Below are 22,091 nucleotides of genomic sequence, written 5' to 3' on the forward strand. Positions count from 1 at the left end.
CAGTTGATTTTTGAGATTTTCTGACATGCACTCATCCTCTAAAGATGAGCAAAATTTTCTCTAGGCCTGAGATCACAGTGGCCACCTCAGGATTGTCAAATGAAGCGGCCATAGGAGCATCACATGTGTCCAAGGCTTAATCATTAGAGTAAGGAAGTTTAATGTTCAGGTACATACGGTGCAGCCATGGAAGTCAAGAACATTATGGTTTTCTATCCCATCAAATGATGAGTATGATGAAAGCTTTGGGAAAATGTGGAAAATGAGGACAAAAACATGGAGATTGGTCTTGGAATAGCTGTGTACAACCTTAAGCTCCACGTGCAAGGATCTGGAAAAGAGAACACCTGCCCCTAGAGAAATTCAACTGCGTTTTTATGACAGCCGTTTATTTTCATTCCTTTTCTCCCTTATGTGCTAATGTATGCAGATTTCATCCAGGCAGATTTCTTACTTAGGCATGGATATGAAGCCGCCCGCCACCCATGTGTAACGCTTAGGAAAATTAATGAATGGGACCCTGAGATTCGGGCATATGCAAATCCAAGTGGTCCGCTTCTGACATGAGATGAGAGAGGCTGAGAATATTTCCCACAACCAAATGAGAATTTTCTTTTCTGGGTAGTGACTCATCTACATCCCTGACGGCCCATTTGGGGAAATCCCATCTTGATTATAGCTGTTAGGTCCATTATACTCACAGTGGAGTGTCGCATTTTTCAACATTTTATCATCTTAAGAATGTCCTCAAGTGGCCGCCTGCCCAACTTCCTTGCACTTAACCATTGAAATTTGGCGTCCTCATCACAAACCATATCTATACCTATTAGCATGTAGGCAACTTTGATTAATTGATGTCCTTGCTTTAAAATCTTGTATTGGGGCAAGCATGGAGACGTCAAACATGGCTGCCCAAGTTCCACCCCGAGCCAGGACCCATCAGCCTTGCGCTGCTTGCAGGATGCTGAGGAGGAGGTGTGATAGAGACTGTATATTGGCACCCTACTTTCCAAGCTATGAGATTGAGAAATTCGCTGGTGTGCATAAAGTGTTTGGTGCTAGCAATGTTATCAAAATGATTCAGGTGATGGCCCTTTTGCTTTTAATTTCTGGGTCACAGTATCAGTTCATGTAATTGAATTTGGAGGATTTGATAAATCTTGTGTTTGTATCAGATGGTGGAGGAATCGAGGAGGGAGGATGCTGTCAAAGCCATAATTTATGAAGCAACAACAAGGCTTAGAGACCCGGTCTACGGCAGTGCTGGAGCAATTTTCCACTTGCAGAAAATGATTCAAGACCTCAATACACAACTGGACTCGATAAGAACTCAAACCCTGGTGCTTCGAGAACAAAGAGATCAGCTGTTAGGGATTCTAAAAAATGTTCATCGCAGGGATCCAGTTTCTCCCATTGATTTCCCCACGTTTGGTGATGCTGGTTCCTTATCCATTGATGATACAGTGGGCTGCGGTCCTTCCTCATTTCCCTCAGACTGTGACTGGATTCTGTGAGGAGTAAAAACAAAAGAGAAAACTACACAACTGCAACAGCCATGGTTTGCAGGAAGATTTTAGGAGAGAAAATGCATATATTTTCATTTTCAAAGAACTCTTATCGTACAATCATATCCCCAAAGAATATTAGGTGGTAGAATCCTGTTCTAGTTTACACTTTGTTATATAAATGATCGATCCTATAATCTTAATAAAAAACCAGTTTGACAGCAGTCTTCCTTCTTCTCGTTTCATTGATCACCTTTCTGCTTTCCTTTTTTTCTCCTGCAACTTCCTTCAATGGAAACGCAGGGTATTCAGATTTTTCCACAAAATTAATCTTGTGTCAATCCAAGGGAATGAGGCCAAAGTGAGAATCTGTACAGACCCGTACAAGACGACAAAAGGGATAAGGTGAAGAGGTATTTTTCAATGGAAGTAGCTGGAGGGGGTGAAAAGTGATGAATGCCTAACCATATGGTTTTGGAGGTTTGGATTGGATCCCATATGTAAATATTGAGGAATGGAAGTAGTCAATAGTGAATACCAATGTTCCATTATCCAGAGTCTGTAGAGAAGTCAAAGAAGAAGCTGGTAGTGAAGGACCACCATGGCAGTGTGTTCCAGATGAATGCCAACCCACTTTCTTTCTTTCTTTCTAATATTGTAAGGAATCTATCCAACATATCTTTATCTACCAACCAGGATGGCTAGACGGCAGTGCTTTTGCAATAGGTCATTATCTGTGTATACATCCATTTAGAATATCAGCAAAGAAAAATAATGAACTCTTTTTTTTTTTGTGATAACCAGGGACTCGAACCAGTGACCATTGAAGAACAAACTCAAGGCCGGACCAACTGAGCTACCCCTCAGAGTTAAAAAAAAATAATAAACTCGCACATCAACCCATTTAACAATAATAACTTTTTCTAAGTCATGGGAAAGACAATCCAAACATGACATTGAAAAACCCTACAATGAATTAATGATACTGAATATGATATCTCATTGATGAATATTTTCTATATAATGGGAAGAAGTATAACTCTACCAGGATAGAATTTGGAGGGCATTTAATAGCTGCATTAGAAGCACACATGTGTTTCATCCTTTTTTTTCTTTTTCTTTGATCATGGCACCAGCGTCTTCCTCTTTGAATGATCTCGTGCCTAATATGGACCATCACACAGGAAGCACTTAGTCTAGTGCAAACTCCTTAATTAAGAATGTATATATAAAGGTCGGTAACTCAATTTTTTTGTAATGTGAGTGAAAGGTATTTAATATTTGGAAAATAATTATTTGAAATTACTTTTTGATGTCGTAAATACAAGGAGTAAAAACCGTTTTGATGAGGGTATTTTTGTCAAAAGAAAAAAAATGATTTTTATAATATAGGGCTGTTATTGTCATGTCACATAGATATGCCATATGTGATGATAAAAATAAATATTTTAATTGGACTTATTCTATATCCAGTGGGATAATGAAATTAAGAAAAAGTAAATATTTAATTAAAATGCTAGATATTGATTCATATAAATATACTCTAATACCTTTATATTTAAACAATTTTATTATCAATGTCTAAAAATATAATATACAACCATTTAGTGGTTTTTATTCAATTATATAATTAATTTAATAAATTTCAACATAGAATTTTAGTCGAAAATGTTAAAAAAAGTGTTGTAAAAAACCATTATGCACAAAATAAAATAATATAGGACAAAAATAAATTTTATTTTTTTTCTTTTAGAATTATTTAGGAAAAAAAAATATTAGAAAGTAGAAACATGGGAGCTATTACCATAATTTTAAGGTGGGTTGTCAATTCCATGGCCAATGCAGTGAATAAGCTTGCTAATCTTATCTAAAATAATTAAAAATAAACTCTTAGAGACTTTAAAAAATAAAGGTTTTTAAAAAATTGAGATATTAATTTTAAAAAAAAATTGAAGTATTAATAAAGTATTTGTTTGGATACAATTACTAATAACTTTTAAATTCTAGAGATTAAAAAGGAGGAAACTTTCATCTAATATATTTATTTTAATAAAAATTTCATAATGTCTCTTGATATGAAAAATAAGTATTTAATATTTGGAAAATAATTATTTGAAATTACTAAGTATAAATATTACAATCAATTTTTTTTAAATTACTTTCAAATTAAAATAAAAAATAAGAAATTTAATGTAGTTTGGAACTTCTCTCCAAACTTATTAAGTTACGTATTTATTAGTTTTATTAAGAATTTTAAAACAATTTTAAAACTTCTCTCAAAACTACTTATTTAATAGTTTTATTTATAATTAAGAATTTTAAAACTTATGAAGTTAAATGTTTGGTAAAACTTAGTATTTATTATTTAATGACTTAAATTAACTTTAAGTTGTTGACTTAAAACTTATTACTTAATTTTTACTTTAAGTATTAAGGTTGTTTAATAAAATTAACTTAAAATTTATTTTAATTTATTAAATTAACATATTTATCCTTATAAATTATAATCAAAACAAAGAAGATCAAATAACAATAAAAGTCGTGGAGTAACAAAAAATGTTGTAGAGGTAATTATGACAAATAGAAATAAAAAGGTAAAATGAAGATGTTGACTTAAAAATAAGTTAATAGTTTTTACTTTTCACTTAAAAGTTGTTTTTATTTTAAATCATACCATTAAGTTATTTTACCAAATATACTTAATTTACTCAATAATTTAAATTAAGTTACTAAGTTATTAAGTTTATCGAATACCCACTTAATAGTTTTATTAAATTATTGTTAGTAAAGTTATTTATTTTATAATTTTATTAAGTTATGAATTTTAAAACTATTTGGAAATATAAAAAAATAGTTGCACAAAATAGTTGGAAATATCAAAGATTTGGAAAGAATTTCAAAATATCAAAATTAACGGCATTCCTGATTCAACATTGAAAAATTGAAAAACCGATACATGTTTAATCTATTTTTAAAATAGCAATAATAAAAATATAACCATTCTAAGAAAACATTAAGAAAAAAAATGATAAGTAAAATTATTTTCTCATATTTGATTTATCATAAAAAAAAATGTAAGAATAATTAATAAATTTAAAATCTATTTTTTATTTTCTTATTTTTCATTTTATTTTCTCTATTTCATAACATACTTCAAATTTTTCAAGAACTAACACCGTCATTTGGAGCCCTTCATAGTCCATCCTTGTTTAAATAATTACAAAATAAGTTACTTAAATAGGTCATGTGGAAAGTATATGCATCTTGTGTCTGATAACATTGTCATTTTAAAAATGTATATTGCATATAATTATAAAGTATTGAAGGTATATTACTCGATTTTAAATTCGATAAAGCAATATGAAAAACACGGTATGGTTTTGAATAAAATATAATAAACCCTAAAATATATTTTTAACTTTCAAAAATAAAAAAATTAGTGATATATTTTTCCAAATATTTTTATTCTTCTACATCTTATACCAAATTTCCAACAATTAAACTTATATTCAATTTTTAAAATAAAATTATATTTATAAATTTAATTTTAAGAATAATTAGGGCTCAAATCAAATAAATTTTTTTATTTATCTCTTGTTTTTAAGACAAAAAATATATAATAAAAAAATTGTGGTTATATTAATTTTAAATGAAAAACAATACAAAAAATTTAATTTTTTAGTGATTGATTGTAAAAGAAAATGTATTTATTAAGAAAAATAATAATTTAACTATTATATTTTTAAATTTTGCATAAAAATTAAATTATTAAAACAGATTTATTACAATTAAAGATATAAAATAAGTCTACTATTTTTTTTATACTTGTTAACTTTTATATAACGTTTTTAAAAAAAAAAAAAATATTTAAACCGAATAAAAGCTTATGTTTTTGACATATTATTTATATTTTTGATAATTTTCCCGTAATTTATTAATTTAATCATATCCTTTATAGATTAATTATAATTTTTAATTATTTATTGGTTTTTATTAATAATAATAAAAAGTTAAAAACCTTTTCCTTATAGGAAAACATTGCATGTGTACAATGCCGCATTTATTTACATATAACAAAACTGTTGCTACTCATCCCTATGATCAGATGAAGAAAAAAATGCAAGACTCAATCACAGCCGTAGATTTGCCCGGCCAGTTGCCTCTCCAATTCGTCAAGTCGGATCCAATCCCACCGGCCCCGACCCCATCCCAGTTTGCCGTCGATTGGCTGCCGGACTTCGCCGGACTCTCATGGGTCGCCTACGGAGCCTCCACGTTGCTCGTAATCTCCCACTTTCCCTCTCCTCTCTCCTCAGAGGAAGCCCTAATCGGCCCAATTTTCCGGCAGGTAGTGGAGATCGCAGCCGACGAGTCCGCCGCCGTTTCGGTGGTTGGTTGGTCGCCGGCTACGCCCTCGGTCGGTGAGCTGGCGGTGGCGTCGGGGAACTGCGTCTGCGTGTTTTCGCATGATTCGGAGAGGGCGGAAGGTATGTGGTTAAAACTCTTATTGTTGAGGTCTGTTTGGTTGCTGGGAAATTGTGAGAGGATGGAAGAAAAGTGAATGTGAAGATTAGTCAGATGGTTGTATATGACCTAATTTGAACTCTTAGGTTGCATTGGGTGATTTGGGTCGTGTGATATTGGATTTGGATTGGAATTCCCAACAAATTCTTGCTCATTTTATGGAATTGAACTCCTCTCGTGGGATGTGTTTGGTTATTGAGAAAATGTAGAAAAAAAGAACAGAAAATGAGTATGAAGTGAACTTATAGCTTAACAAAGTTACTGTACATTGAAATTGGAGTTCTATTAGAATTCCCAAAAAAAAAAAAAAACTCTTCCTTGTACTTTGAAATTTGGTCTGTGGATTTTGGTTTTATGGGAATCCTGCAGTGGAATTGGCTTCCCAGTTGCCAGGCTCGACCTCATGTGACCAAGTACCATCAATGCAGTACCATATTGTAGGTGGATATCAGAATTATCCAACTTTGTGATTGTGTTGTAAATCCTTACTACCAATCAGACTTGTTTGAGCATCAATATATGGTTAAGGCCTCTCTTGACAATTCCTTACTTCGATGAAACTTTGACATTTTTCTTAAAATTTCTGTATTAAAATACTTTCTAACTTTGGGATGCTGATAACCATGATTTTTCTTTTTAATAAGTTGATAACTATGATGATATGTTTAAAATGTTTTACAACTATGAATGCGATTATGTCATGTGTGTACTACTTGGGAGTGTTTAAGGTTCTTGAAGATGGGAAATGATAATTTTTACTTTTTTCGCATAAAAGATACTAAGGGAAAGTTAATTTGTTTGGATCTGTTAATAAAATTTGTTATCTTTATGGCCTTATTTTAAAATATGCAACAACAACAATTCCTAAAGTCTGTGTGGATTTCTAGGATTCTACCACTGGGTCCTTTTTAATACATTTGTACCTGCAAATTATGTAGGTAAAGGAACATATGTTTTATGCAAAACAGAATAATGAAAATATAAGCTTTTAAATAATATAATTTATGTATAATATTCTCTACGGAAAGTAATGTATGTTTTCATCTTGATAATTACTTATTTGTAAAAGGAGGTATCTTTGATTGTTTTCTCTTCTTTTCCATTTTGTTTGGATATCTTGAAGTTGAGATCTCTTTTACTCATATTCAGGTTCTTTTTGTTGGGGCCAGACTGCAGTGCTTGTACACTCTACCAAGGTGGAGGCTATCAAGTGGACTGGTTCTGGAGATGGGATAATTGCCGGTGGAACAGAGGTGGTCCTCTGGAAAAACAAGAGCAGGTCCTGGGAAATAGCTTGGAAGTTTAAATCAGAACACCCTCAAACCTTTGTTTCTGCAACCTGGTCCATTGAAGGACCATTGGCTTCTGCAGCTTATCATAGTAAACTTCATATAGGAGGATGGTTTTCTCCATTCAATGACGCTAGCAAATGTGTGTTAGTATGTTACAATGATGGAAATTCTGAATATGTGAAAACTGAGCTACGTCATCCTCAGCCTGTCTCAATGATTCAGTGGAGGCCATCGACAAGACAACAACAATCAAAGGGAGATGCAAAATATCCAATGAGGCACGTGCTGCTAACATGCTGCTTGGATGGAACTGTAAGGTTGTGGAGTGAGATTGATAATGGGAGGGTCAGAAAGATTGGCACCGAAACCAATGATCAGAAGACTGTGAGACGATCATTTCGTGTTGCTGCTGTGATTGAGATAAATCAGACCTTGAACGGAACTTTGGGAACAAATGTATTTGTGACATGGGCAACAGAAATTGCAGGTATAATTAAGACAGGTGAAGGAGCTAATCAAATTTTCTCTACAAAACATCATGAGCATGAAAAGGCTGGAAAGTGTGAGTGGTTAATTGGGTTTGGTCCAGGGATGTTCCTTACTTTTTGGGCCATCCACTGCCTTGATGACTTCTCACCTGTGAGATTCCCTCGAGTGACTTTATGGAAGAGACAGGAGGTCCAGGGTGCTGAAATAGGAAATTTTCATAATACTGGTAATTCAAATTCTGAAGACCAATCTGTTCTTAATAAAGTTGTTATTATGAGGAATCTGTTATTTGGTCCACCAATCGCGTGCTCTTTGATTCAGTTATTACCTTGTAATTCTTTATGCTGGTCGTTTTTATATACTCAAGCATTTAATGGTACGCAGGATGGATCTATAAATAAATTCACAAGAGAGAACATTTTATCATGTTGTTCTGGGGCTACCTTAAATATAGATGGACATAGTGGAAAGATTTTACAAGTTGCAGTGCATCCTTATAGCTGTAAAGTTGAACTTGCTGCTTCTTTGGATTCTAATGGATTGCTTCTACTTTGGTCACTTTCTACCATTTCCAACTGTATTTTGGGCCTGTCTACATTGAATCCTACATGGAAACTTTGTGGAAAATTTGCAACTCAAGATTCTGGCTCCAAATATACGAGCTTGCATTGGGCACCTTCAGTATTGGATGAAGACTGCATCCTTCTTATGGGACATGCTGGGGGAATTGATCTCTTTATAGTTAAGGTTTCTCAAAGTGAAGAGGAAAAAGTTATATGTTACAAGTTGTGCACTATACCTTTTACTAAACATGGTCCTTGTCAGGATGGTCCCGCAAATGTATTCTCAATTCCTCTGCTTTCTGCTTGTAATAAAACATTTAGTTCAAATAAGTTTATGTTTTTAGCAGTATGGATGAAACCTTTTCAGGCCCTATCATGGGCAATCACTTTGCATTCCTGTGATTTATCAGGAAGCTGCTTTGGATGCAGTTCTGACATTGGAAATACTGCTGAAAATGAGGAGATGAGGTTTGAGAATATTTTTTCTGGTAGAAAATATTCTGTTCTTGTAAATCCTTGCTCATCCCAATTTCCAGATCCTCATATCCATGATCAGGTTACGAGTTATGCTGTGGTTTGTCCAGCTAATTCAATTCCTTCATTACAACAAGGTCAGGTTTCTTCTAATGATTTGCACATTGACATTCCTGCATATCACATGGCCACAGGCTGCTCTGATGGTACTTTGAAACTATGGAGAAGCAACTCTTCTAGATTATCAAACCCTCATTTTCTATGGGAGCTTGTGGGTATGTTTGTGGCACATCAAGGACCCATCAGTGCAATATCTTTGACTGATTGTGGTCAGAAGATTGCAACCATCTGCATGGCTGGTCATTTAAGTACTGCCAGCACCCTTCGTATATGGGAGTCTGTACACCTTACAGGTGCAGGAAGTTTTGTATTAGAAGATACCGTTTCTGTCGATGGAGATGTTGTTGCTCTAAGTTGGTTAGCATTAGGAAATGGTCAGTTACTGCTTGGAGTTTGCATGCAAAATGAGTTGCAGGTGTATGCCCAGAGGCGTTGTGGTGGTCAGACTTTGTTAAGCTCTGGAAAATCTCTGGAATTGCATATTTGGTTTTGTATGGCATCTGCTCGTACTTTCCCTTCTATTCATGACTTCCTTTGGGGGCCCAAGGCCACAGCTGTGGTCATTCACAGTAACTATTTTTGTCTGTTTGGTCAGTGGTTATTAAGTGTGGATAGGAAAGATCAGTCTAATTGCCACCCAGAATGTACCAAGGGCAGTCCTGATTTCAAATTTGAAGCAGACAAAGATGTTCTTTCTATAATTTCCACCGACTCTGGCATTCTTGATTTCAAAGCATTATCAATGGAAGATAGTACTGGAGAATGCAAATCCAAGCTGCCTATTAACATAAATATGACTGGCCATCTATCCAGCAGTTTGTTTGCAGCAAGGACTCGAATGAAATATGGTTCTGGTGCCAAGCTCGGTTTCTGGAGTATACTAGAAGTTGCAGAGAAATTATGTGGATCTTTGCCTGTTTATCATCCTGAGGCGCTCCTGATGAATATATATTCAGGTATTTTATAAGCAGTGATACACTGATCCTTATAGAAAGAAACGGAAATTTTATCCCATTTTCTTCTTCTTCATGCAACATTCATTTGATGGAAGTAGTACAGCTGTTCAGTTAAGAATTCTGGAGCTTGATATGATATCCAGAATTCTTAACTGAACAGCTGTACTACTTCCATCAAATGAATGTTGCATGAAGAAGACGAAAATGGGATAAAATTTCCATTTCTTTCTTTTTCATGGCCTTAGTTTCATAGTTCACAGTTACCTCTTTTCTTCTTTCTTGGTAGGAAAAACAAGGAACTATATAAGGGTGCCTAAGAGAGTAACTATTGTGTATATAACATTGTGGTCTGAGTATAAATGCTGGGATTTTTGCAACAATCTGAAGAGGAAAAATAACTGACCTTTCATGAAAGGAAGAGTCAATCCTTGCAAACTTAAATATGATTTTTACCAGAATAATGAATAGATCTGCAGTGAACCCGGTAGCTACTCTTGAACTCTCACTGATATATTTATATAGAACCATAATTCCCATCACTTTCTTCTAAGAGCATCTGGAATATTTCAATACATATTACATGCTCTGTTACTGTTGACCACACAAGTAACTCACATTTGCACATTAGATATGTCATTCTACTCAAACTTATTGTCACCTTTCAGTTACAAAACTATTTATTTCATTTTATTGTATTAGATGTTTTCTCTAAAAAAGAGTTTATAGTACTTGTTTCATTTTAGCTGACATGTTACTCACGGCTTGTAGTCTGTCATGTGTATAGGCAATTGGAAACGTGCTTATATAGCTTTGCAGCATCTTGTTGAGTGTCTTACTTCTACTCATGCTCCTGAGAGAAGACATTCCACTGCAAAGTCTAGCCACATCATCCCACAGATTCACTTGTCAAATTATTTTGAAGGACATCTCTCAAAAGCTTCAACTGACAAAGGATTTCAATGGAGTAGAGAGGACACTTTAGTCACATCGTCTGCACAGTTTCAGAGAGGTCCAATCCAGTTTTCATACAATTCAGAGTCTGATGCTCCCAGGAATATGTTCTCTTCATCTTCTACAAAATCTGAACTCAGCAGCTTTGTTGAACCACTTGAGAAGTTCTATGAATTAGCAGCCATAACCAGCTCAGAGAAGATGCAAATTCTTGCGATTATTGATCTTCTTAATGAAGTCAATAATCCCCACTCTGCTTCTGCCTATGGGAGTCTTGATGAACCTGGCCAAAGGTACTTGTAAATCTGGTTGATTATGTATGTTTTTGGTGTTATTGATGTTCTAGACTTCTAGTCCATTACATGAAAGATTTTCTTCCCTCTTGATTTTATGCCTTTTCTGTGTGCATCTCGGTTTTCGCTTTGGGAACTGGTCTATGGTTTAAGAATTCAGGTACAGGACAACGTAAAACTGGTCTTCAGATGACCCATCGACTGTGGAGGGAATGGGTTCAGTGTCTTATTGGCTAGGAAGACTGAATGCAGGAAGAAGTTATCTCAAATTTGGATGTGCTTCCTGAACAAATTTAGAAGGCTATTTAGCTATTGGTAGAATTTAGGCTGTAAATTGTACAAATGTGGTGTTTTTGTTTTCAGGGACAGGTGATGGGGAAAGCTTGGCTTTATAACCAAATGAGGACTGGTTTTCCATTTTTGTATATAATAGTTATTAAAATATTAATAATTGTTTAGAAATGAAATTCTAAATTATAATCAAAGAATACAATATTTAAAATTAGGTATTTCTTTTTTGGTAGGTAAACTAAAATGATATTGTCAAAGCGCTTGGAAATGGTTGACAGAGTACACATGGAGAGGGATATTGTGTCTGTGATGAAGATTTTAGGTATTGCTAAAGTACACACACGAAACTTCTACTTATGCCTTACGCATTCTGATGAATATAAATATGGGTGATTGACAATAAAAAATGAAGTGGCAAGAAAGAAAATTATGCTATTCAGGAAATATTTCTGTTCTTGTAGTTACTTCCACCTCTTGGAATACCTACATAACATGTTTTGATATATATTAAACAATGAAATCTGTTAAATCACAAATCTTGCTTATCCTGCTTGAGGAAGCAAGAACAGAAAATTTGATGATTGTAAGTTTCTTTCCTAGCAAGCAACATTGACTGATGCTTTTGGTTTTCTGTCAAGATGCAACAGATTTGTTTTAAATCACAATCCATATTCTTTACAGATGGAAATAATCATGGTACTTTATATGTGTATGTATTGGATGAAAAGTTCTAAGCACAAATTTTAAGGCTTTATTGCAACATTGGTTATATTCTTTGCCCATCGCCTTGTGGCTACAATATAGGAGTAGTTATGTGCTAATCTATTTCTCATTTTTATTGACCATGTAGTGATGCGAGCATCTTGTTCAATTATTTTTATGAATTTGAGATATTGCTTGTTCTTGTTTTTATTCTTCTTCTATTTTTTTTGCTCTCAAGATTCTGGGTTGCAGTAAGATTTCAGCAACTTTGTTTTGCCCGAAGATTTGGTCGACTGGCATCCACGGATGAGTTGGTTGTTGACTCTGGTCTGATTGCATGGGCCTTTCACTCTGATTGTCAAGAAAATTTATTTGGTTCCATCCTACCTAATGATCCATCTTGGCAAGAAATGCGGACTCTGGGTGTTGGGTTTTGGTTTACTAATGCACAATCATTGCGTACAAGGGTATGTTAGGAGTCAAATAGTTTTGCTCTTTTTATACAACGCTTTCTATTAATTTTGCAATTTTGTATTCTTCTATTTATATGGTGCCTTTGAGAGTTTGTTTTCTAATGATAGCTAGTGAACTAATGACACCCAGGGCGGAGGGTGTGGTGTTGTGTTTGGATGTCTTTCCACTTGGGATATTATCCAATTTAGGATTTTCATTTTCTTTTATTTATTTATTTGTTTTCCTGGGTGATAGGGTGTGGGGGATGGTTTGGAACAATTCTTAACTCCCTATAAGTAAATTTTATTTTTGATATTTCAGAAAGACACTGATTGCTAGGAAGTTCTATTGCATGCAGAGCTTAAACAAATCTGACGCTGGTTGTTTTACCACAGATGGAGAAACTGGCAAGACTACAGTATTTGAAGAACAAAGATCCTAAAGATTGTTCACTTCTATATATAGCATTGAATAGACTTAAAGTTTTGACTGGTCTCTTTAAGATTAGCAAGGATGAGAAGGACAAGCCCTTGGTGGGATTTCTTTCACGCAATTTTCAGGTATTGCATAAATTCATGGGTTATCAAACCACTGGTCCACTTGTTTGAATCTTTGAATAAGAGAAATTCTTCCAAAAATCTTGTGGAAAGTATTTTTTTCCTTCACGCGCTCCTATTACTCTCATCTTTTCTTATTGGTGCCATAGAGAGACAATTTAGATGAAGCATTAACATGATAATTTCTTCTAAACTTCAGTTCTCCTCTCTCTCTCTCTCTCTCTCTCTCTCTTCTCTTCTCTCTCTAAATTTCTTAACTCACTAACTCCCTGAGAACCCCCCTCTGCTCTCCTGCATGCAATGCTGTTGACATTCAAAACTAATTAATCCTCTCTATTCTTTGAATCCAATTCCAATGTGCAGTTGTATTGTTTAACTGTTACAGGAGGAGAAAAATAAGGCAGCTGCTCTGAAAAATGCTTATGTCTTAATGGGGAGACATCAGCTGGAGCTTGCTATTGCTTTCTTTCTGCTTGGAGGTGATACTTCTTCTGCAATCACTGTTTGTACAAAAAACCTTGGGGATGAACAGCTTGCTCTTGTAATTTGTCGGCTTGTTGAGGGGCATGGTGGACCATTGGAGCGTCATCTAATATCAAAGTTTATACTTCCTTCCGCAATTGAGAAAGGCGACTACTGGCTTGCAAGCATCATGGAGGTGCATGAAATATGCATATCTAAACTTCTAAATTTTTTCTCATAAAGAATGTTTCCATGCACTTAACTGCATGTATGGCATCTGACTGATTTTGGCATGTCATAGCTTATCATTCACTCTCCTTGGTTTGCAGTGGGAACTAGGGAATTATTTCCAATCCTTTCTGATAATGCTTGGCTACCAAATGGATTCTGTGATCAACAAGCCTGCTCTTTCATCCAATCATGCTGCATTTTTAGATCCAAGTATTGGACGGTATTGCTTAACACTGGCAACCAAAAATAGTATGAGGAATGCTGTAGGGGAGCAGAATGCTGCAATTCTGGGTAGATGGGGAACTTTAATGATGGCTACTGCTTTGAGAAGATCCGGCCTTCCTGTAAGTGCTTTTGTTATTTTTCTGCTCCTATACGGTATTAAGTTGCCAGATGAGAATATGACATTTGTGTTGAATCCCTCTTTTATAAATATTTCACTCTTCAGAACTATTCAAAACTTCTATAGTTGTTGTTCTTAGGAAATGACCTTCCTGAACCTGTCCCTAAAGTGATGATATACTTGATAACTAGTTCTTACATGCTTTTCATTTGTAGGTGTGTTTCAAATCTGGACATGAAATTTTACATGTAATTTGTTTGTAATTTAATAAGTCAAATGCAAGGCCTTGTGATACTTTCTGCAAATTCAGACTGTTTGTTTACCTTATTTTTCTTGTAATAAAAAGAAATGTAACTTGTAGTTTGTACTTTCTCACTTGATGTATCCACGTTGTTAATAGTTATCCTCCAGATTAGGACTCCGTAATTAATCTCTATTATGTTTATTTTAAAGCTTGAAGCCTTGGAGCTCCTCTCATCTTCTCTGAGCAATCTTGGGGCTGCAGATCAAAGAAGCATATCAAATGTTGGAAAATCTGAAATTCTACATGGAATATTATATCCATCACCAAGTGATTCCTCTAACTGGCTGTCAGGTGATGCGGCTTTTTATTTGGAGTCCCTTGCTAGATTAGATTTGGCAATGCAGTACTTGTCAAAATTGATGAGGGAGCATCCAAGCTGTCCAGAAAAAGTAGCATCTGGTGGTTGTAGAGAGTATGAGAGTCATCAGTATGAGATATCACTTGAAAAATTTCAGCATAAGTTATATGGAGGGCTTGAAACGTTTGAGCAGAAGTTTTCTCTGAGTGGCGATTCTCTGATTAACAAGGTACACCTGAAACACATGCTTTTAGTTGATTCATCTGGGTTATGCATTCACAATTTATAGTCTTTGAGGGACTGATGTGTTTTTGTTTGTCTGTATATTACAGGTTTTAGTTGCATTATCCAATAACAGTCTATTGTTTATTGGATATGATGTATTACACAGATATAAATCTCAGGATCATTCACAAGATAGAATTGATACGGTTCATAGTTCTCTTTTATATTCTATTCTGCCCAAGCAACTTTTGAAGGCTACTGAAGAATTCTCTCATTTATTTTCACGATTTATTGTTGCCTGCAGTATAACCTGCTCTCAACAAAAATCTTGTTCCACAGAGAATGATATGTCTGGTGCAACTATGTGTGGCTGTATTGATGCTGGGTGCTATCACCTGCAAGATCTCATGTTGTCATTGTGGAGTTTAAGAGCCATTCTGAAGATATTTTCTGTCTCCTGTACTGATGATGTCATCAAGAAACCAATTATCCTTCTTGATTTGATTGAATATTGCCTATATTTTGTATGTGCATGGTTTCAAAGAAATTTGAATGGTCTCATTCTGATGGCAAGACCTCTCTTGATCACATATACTGATGGGCATGCTTCATGCAATATTGACATGGAAAATCTGAAGAAGGCCCTTCACCAGATTTCAGAGTCAGTAGATCTCAATTCATTGATTGATGATGTAGGAGTCTGCCAGCAGGTTGCTAAATGGATGCAAGATGCACAAAGTGGAGATATACTGCCTTCCATGCCAGAAGATGAAAGACAGAAAATTCTAGGGGTGTGCATCTGGCACCACATATCAAGTTCCATGATAAATCTGCTTAATTCCCTGGGTGACACTTCTTCCTGGGCATCTAGTTCCACATGTTGTGAACCTGATGGCAACTCTTTAATGGAAAAGATCAAATTGGTCCCCCTGATCTTTATGAAGTTCCTAAAAACCACAGTCACATATATTTCTTCTTATCATGCAAAACAACTTGCATCATTTCTGTTGCAGAAAATTGAGGATGGGCTACATGTACCAACTCTTGAATGGTTAGAAAAATCTAGTCAATCTCAACCCAGATCCATCCAGAAGAATCTGAATCAGGGTATCAATTTGAACATAATGAACATTGAAGATAAGTCATCAGCTTCTGAAGTAATACGGGATATCTTTGCTGATCCTAAAATTATATCTGAAAGTTTTGTGCAAGAAAAAATAAATTGGTCACAGTATGTGAATGGTAAGCCCTTCAAAGGATGGGGTGACATATACAAAGGCATCATGAGGGAGCATGAAAGTGCAGAAACTTCTGATCAAGATGGTAGGCATATGAGTAATTCTGCAAGTAGTGGAACTGGATCACCTGTTAGAAGTCTGTTTCGAAGTACCCATACTTTTCTTGGTTCTGGGCAGAAAGATACAATCTTTGCAAAGGATGATATTCCTTTCCAAAACCCTAAAGAAATTTTTAAGAGAAATGGAGAACTATTGGAGGTAGTTCTTTTCTTCTTTCAACATTTACTTATTTTTTTATGCTAATTGTTTTTATTCTTTCTGTGTTTCTTATTTTATCCATATTAACTATTCATAAGGATCATACAAATCTGTGATACTGAATCAAGCCAAAAATGGCACAGAAATCTTGCAACCAATGTGACTCTTCATAATATCCATACTATATTTGATGGTCACTAATTATTTTTTTTGAGCAGGCATTGCGCATCAACTCTGTTCATCAGGGTCAAGCTGTCCTTGCTGGCCACAAGAAGGTTAGTGCCTGTTCTTAAATTTCAGCTTTTGATATGATGCATTTGATGTGGTGAATGTTTTTTGTGGTTACTCCCTTCAAATGTAAATTGTCCCAAAATTTTCCTTGTTTTATGTATGGAAATAAGTCACTAGTCTACTCTTTCTCAATTACATTTTGTGTGGTAACAGTTACTTGCTAGGAATTTGTGAATGGGCTTCCATGACAGGTTACATGTTTATTGTTCAGGCCACAAACTGTCTCTTTCTCCATCCAAGAAATGTTCAAATTCCATCTTCTTGCACTTTTGAGTCAATGAAAATCAATTTATGCAAACAACAATGAAATGAAGTTTTTAATAAGCACCTTCTTTGGGCAGATAAAATCAAACCTGAAACCTCCTCAATCTATGGATAGAACAATCCCTTGCGACCTGATAGAACATTTTGTGTGGGAACACTCTCTCTCTCCTTGCATCCTCAGTCCAAGCCTCAAGAACTAAAGCTAGGCAACTTGGGTTCCAAAAAGAAGTGAAGTTCATGCAGACACTTACTATTATTATGTGTAGCTTTTGCAAAATTTAACTCTTTGGGAAATGCAGAAGTATCTAAATGGATTGAATAGATGTTGTGAAATGCTCCTCCCATGTTATGCTATCAGCACTTTTTAGCTGCTCATCACCTGGAAGGCTCTTTAAAATGTGTGTTTTTAAAATCAGTTTTAGTTTGCTTTCTTTTTTCTAATCTTGGTCCAGTTAATTTTAGCTCATATCTTCTATGCTTTTGTATTTCATTAATGCTGAATGTCATTCTCTCAATTATCCTCAAGATTTTCGTGATGGTGGTTTTTGGAATCATTTTCCATATCTGTGAGTATGCATTCAGTGTAATTTATTTTTATAGAAAGAAGAATAGCAATTCCTTCTAAAGAAAGGACATGAAAGGCTGTTTAGATTTTTAGATTTTTAGATTTTTAGTTTTTTTTTTTTTCTTGCTCCCACTGCATACAGAATTGTTTCGTGCTGACCCTTTTTTCTTATCCTTTTCTCATCAATACAATGCCTTGAGTGGAAACTTCTATCAAGCTGCCTGGTAGCTCCTCTTTGTTGAGTACACAGCTAAAAGAAATTAAATAGCATGGTCATCATAGGCTTGTTTTATGCTCTGGACATGATGTAAAGAAAACAACTGATGACATTACTTCAACAATAAGATCCATTAAATTTCCTTTTCCTTTTCTTTACATTCATGGATTATGTGTATTGACATTAAATTCTATCTGATTCAGGGAATAATTTTCTTTAATTGGGAAGATGAGCTGCCTTTCAGGGATCAATCAGAATATATTTGGTCAGAGGCTGATTGGCCACAGAATGGGTGGGCTGGGTCTGAATCAACCCCAGTTCCAACACCTGTTTCTCCAGGTGTTGGTCTTGGGAGCAAGAAGGGGGCACACCTTGGGCTGGGTGGAGCAACCATTGGTGTTGGTTCTTTGGCCAGACCAGGGAGAGACTTAACAGGTGGCGGTGCATTTGGAATTCCTGGTTATGCCGGTATGGGTGCATCTGGCTTAGGCTGGGAGACTCAAGACGATTTTGAAGAGTTTGTTGATCCACCAGCCACTGTTGAAAATATTAGTACAAGGGCTTTATCAAGTCACCCCTCTAGGCCTTTCTTCTTAGCTGGCTCTAGCAACACACACATCTACTTATGGGAGGTATGAAAATTTGTCAGCAATAAAATTTTCTACTGTCATATGCATAGCATGTCCTTTTTTTCATCTATGGACCACATCAATTGCCTGAGGCCCTGGGTTAGTCTGTTGAGGTACTTGTGGTGTTCATAGGAGAGGGAAAGCCTTACGATAGAAGTTGATGTCTTGATCTTTGTGTTTTTAGATATAGTTCCTTGGCAGAGCTTGGGGATCAATTGGGTGATTCTTTTCCTCATAACAATGAGTTTTCAGGGTTGATGTCAGCATTTGCAATAACCTTGCTGATGTCATTGATGTCTTTAATGCACTAAAAAGGATGATAAGGGGGAAGAAACTGAAAATTGTCTCATGATTCATTTTTAAGTAATTTATTTGTTTTTCCTTGTTTTCTTGGTTTGGTGATGTGTATGCTAGTCCTGTCCTACCCCTCCATTTTGTTGCGATGTATATATTCCTAAAATTAACAGAAGAATGGCGTGCAAGAAAGCCATAAAATATTACTTGACATGCAAATGCAATACATAAAGATATAGTACTGCAATGATACTGTAGGGTTACAATTTGGTAATTGTTATTGCTCTCTCACTCTCTAATAAGTGCAGTTTGGCAAGGACAAAGCTACTGCAACTTATGGTGTGCTTCCAGCTGCGAATGTCCCTCCACCTTATGCTCTTGCATCGATATCAGCTGTGCAGTTTGATCACTGTGGACATAGATTCGCTACTGCTGCATTAGATGGAACTGTATGCACTTGGCAGCTTGAGGTGGGAGGAAGGAGCAACATCCGTCCAACAGAATCATCTCTTTGCTTTAATGGCCATGCATCGTATGTATTCTATTCATTTAGACTTCTATGGGCAATTTCAGTTACAGTGTTATTTCACTTTAGCTTGTCTGGGAGTGAGAGTTAGATCCTGGAACTGATTTTTGGATTTCCCCTAGTACTCATATTTGGAATGAAACAAAAGCAGGACTTTGTGGAAAATAATTTCTTTAATTTTTCAAAATTGAAGGCAGAGTGACTTCATCTACCTTTAGCAAGAACTTTCTTTCCCTATGTCCTGGCCAGATTTTCCCCTTATTCATCTCATTATGCATTGTTTCTAATGATTAATGATCATATGGAAATCATGACAATGTTGGTGGAAGATCATAGCTCAGAAGTTTTGCTAGTCACAATGCCAATAGCCTGCTCTCTCCTATTCTTGATTCTGTCCATTACAAATAAATCCTTACAATTAAGTGGTACCTTCTGTAATATTGGTTGCAGGGATGTCACTTATGTTACTTCAAGTGGATCCATCATTGCTGCATCTGGACATAGCTCCAATGGTGTTAATGTGATTATATGGGACACATTGGCTCCACCCTCAACCTCTCGAGCTTCCATTATGTGCCATGAAGGTTTTCTTCTTTTTAAAATGTTTTACTGCAATGAGAATTTTGGTTGCATTGTTCTTCCCCCACTCCCCCCACCTGCCTCAACTATTCTCATCTAACATGGCTTGCATATTTAATGTTATATATAATGTCTTCCTATTTTCCATTCAACCATGATGAGTTTAGTTTAGTAACCTTGCACATAACTTTAGTTTAAGTTTCCCATTTGTTCTGATGCCAACCTTTCATCCTTTTTGTTCTTGGAAAAGGTGGTGCCCGCTCCCTTTGTGTGTTCAACAATGTCATTGGAAGTGGTTCTATTTCTCCCCTTATTGTGACTGGTGGAAAAGGTGGTGACGTTGGACTTCATGACTTCCGCTACATAGCAACCGGAAGGACTAAACGGCATAGGCATGCTGATAAGGGTGAACAAAGCATTAACTCATCTTTGATGGCTAACTCCCAGGCAGGGTTGCCTAGTAAAATTGGGGACCAAAATTTAAATGGGATGCTTTGGTATATACCAAAGGCTCACTTAGGTATGGTTACATTGTGTCCCTTATATGATTATAACTTAATTTCAAATATTTTTTTCTAATATTGCTTGTCTATTGATTTGAGTGAAGGGAGTGTTACCAAAATATCTACCATCCCAAATACCAGTTTGTTCTTAACGGGAAGCAAAGATGGAGATGTTAAACTTTGGGATGCTAATAGAGCCAAGTTAGTTTTTCATTGGCCGAAATTGCATGAAAGACACACCTTTCTGCAGCCAAACACACGTGGCTTTGGTGGAGTTGTCAGGGTAATATTTTTTCACTGCTTTCAACTTGATATTCAATGATAATCATATTGGAAATAGAATTATGATTATATTAGAAACATATATTGCTTTTAGTTGTGTGGCTACACGAAATCAACATCTCATTTGAATGTTGCAGGCTGCTGTTACAGATATACAAGTTGTTTCTCATGGTTTTCTGACATGCGGTGGTGATGGCTCTGTAAAACTGATTGAGCTCAGGGATTCTATGCAGAGTACATGAAAAAGTTGATCTCCAGTTCCATCTGATCTCACTCGAAACCTTTCTAGAGAGTGAACAGCGCAGAAGCTTTGAATCCGAGAAACAGATTAGCAGCTCAAGGTTGGTGCCATTTTCCACACTCCTCCATCTACTATGGTCATCGACCTAATTTGGTTCGGTCAACAGTGTAGGCTTCTTGCTTTCCTGGCCACTCCTTTTGAAACTGTTCACCATCATAGCCTTCAAAAAAAAAACCCTAAATTCTTGCAAACTATTACAAGGAAGCAAAAGAGAATTATAAACCCTCTTCTTCAGTAATCCATACCACCCTTTCCTCAGCTAAAGGTTTCTGCCAGTAACAAAGCACCCACCAAAAGTCACTTGTTTGGCCACTCATCAAACTTTAATCCCCAAATGAGACATTGCCAAATTTTTTCTAGAAAAGGAAAAACAGTCCATTACCCAACCCTTTTTTCATCCTTTTTCATGTCCTCTACTCTTCAAGGCCATCAATTCCTGTGAAAAATTGGGACCATTTTTGTTTAATGTTGTCAAACTATAGGACTTCTACATTACATTGGCCTGCATGTATATCAAAAACAAACACACCCCTTTTAGTCTTTAACTGCTTCCAATCTTATTCATTTGTTAAGTTGATGTAGACTTGTAAACATTCCCCTTAAAAGCAGTTGTATACAGACAAAGAACAGATGAGTGCTGTCATTTTTATTTACTTAAGCTGTTATAGCTGAAATATATTGTAAGATTTCCTCTTCTTAAATGCCATAATATCAGATTGGATGTTTAAAGTTTAAACCAGTTGAGGCCACGGGCCCATGGGCCCGTGGTCTGTCATCAATGTTGCTCCTCAGGAATCCTCCCTCATGCCACATATTTACTTCTGCAATCACCCATCACCATCCAAAATGTGCCCTGTGTCTATATCTCTGATCTGTCACCAGTTGGTCCCTATTGTTACTTTCTTCACCCTTTTATGGTATGAGGGGCAATTTTGATATTTTTAATACATACATATTTTTCATAAATTACCCTGGAAGTTCATGTACACACTACACAATCTTGTGGGCAGCCATTAGAATCGAAAGTTGATTTCTGTGTTGTATGCCAAAACCACGTGTCTAAGAATCAATCAATCAATCATTTGCCTGTTTAATACATTTGCTTGTAAAA

At 35.6% G+C, this 22,091-nt stretch overlaps 2 protein-coding genes across 5 annotated transcripts; both read left to right on the forward strand.

Moving 5' to 3' along the window:
• Window positions 1-338: 338 nt before the first annotated feature.
• LOC100251985 (LOB domain-containing protein 1) lies at window positions 339-1,729 on the forward strand. Its single transcript, XM_002265506.4, has 2 exons — window positions 339-1,084; window positions 1,176-1,729. Exons 1-2 carry the CDS (start codon window positions 890-892, stop codon window positions 1,512-1,514), a joined length of 534 nt encoding a protein of 177 aa, XP_002265542.1. The 5' UTR covers window positions 339-889; the 3' UTR covers window positions 1,515-1,729.
• A 3,819-nt stretch (window positions 1,730-5,548) lies between these two features.
• Window positions 5,549-21,716, forward strand: LOC100255258 (uncharacterized). 4 transcript variants are annotated; one of them, XM_002264100.4, is made up of 16 exons: window positions 5,549-5,992; window positions 7,179-9,923; window positions 10,708-11,167; window positions 12,399-12,627; window positions 13,009-13,173; window positions 13,556-13,828; window positions 13,962-14,207; window positions 14,660-15,037; window positions 15,141-16,529; window positions 16,748-16,804; window positions 18,070-18,498; window positions 19,098-19,321; window positions 19,766-19,899; window positions 20,145-20,414; window positions 20,502-20,680; window positions 20,817-21,716. In XM_002264100.4, the coding sequence occupies exons 1-16, from the start codon at window positions 5,557-5,559 to the stop codon at window positions 20,919-20,921; spliced, it is 7,719 nt and encodes a 2,572-aa protein (XP_002264136.4). In that variant the 5' UTR covers window positions 5,549-5,556; the 3' UTR covers window positions 20,922-21,716. The 4 variants fall into 4 exon arrangements, with proteins under 4 accessions (XP_002264136.4, XP_010661961.2, XP_019081152.2 ...); XM_010663660.3 differs by having other exon boundaries at window positions 5,565-5,992; window positions 7,199-9,923; XM_010663659.3 differs by lacking the exon at window positions 20,817-21,716 and having other exon boundaries at window positions 20,497-20,674.
• The last annotated feature ends 375 nt before the right edge of the window (window positions 21,717-22,091 follow it).

This window comes from Vitis vinifera, chromosome 15 (assembly GCF_030704535.1).
Source record: "Vitis vinifera cultivar Pinot Noir 40024 chromosome 15, ASM3070453v1".
In the NCBI taxonomy this organism is placed as follows: Eukaryota; Viridiplantae; Streptophyta; class Magnoliopsida; order Vitales; family Vitaceae; genus Vitis; species Vitis vinifera.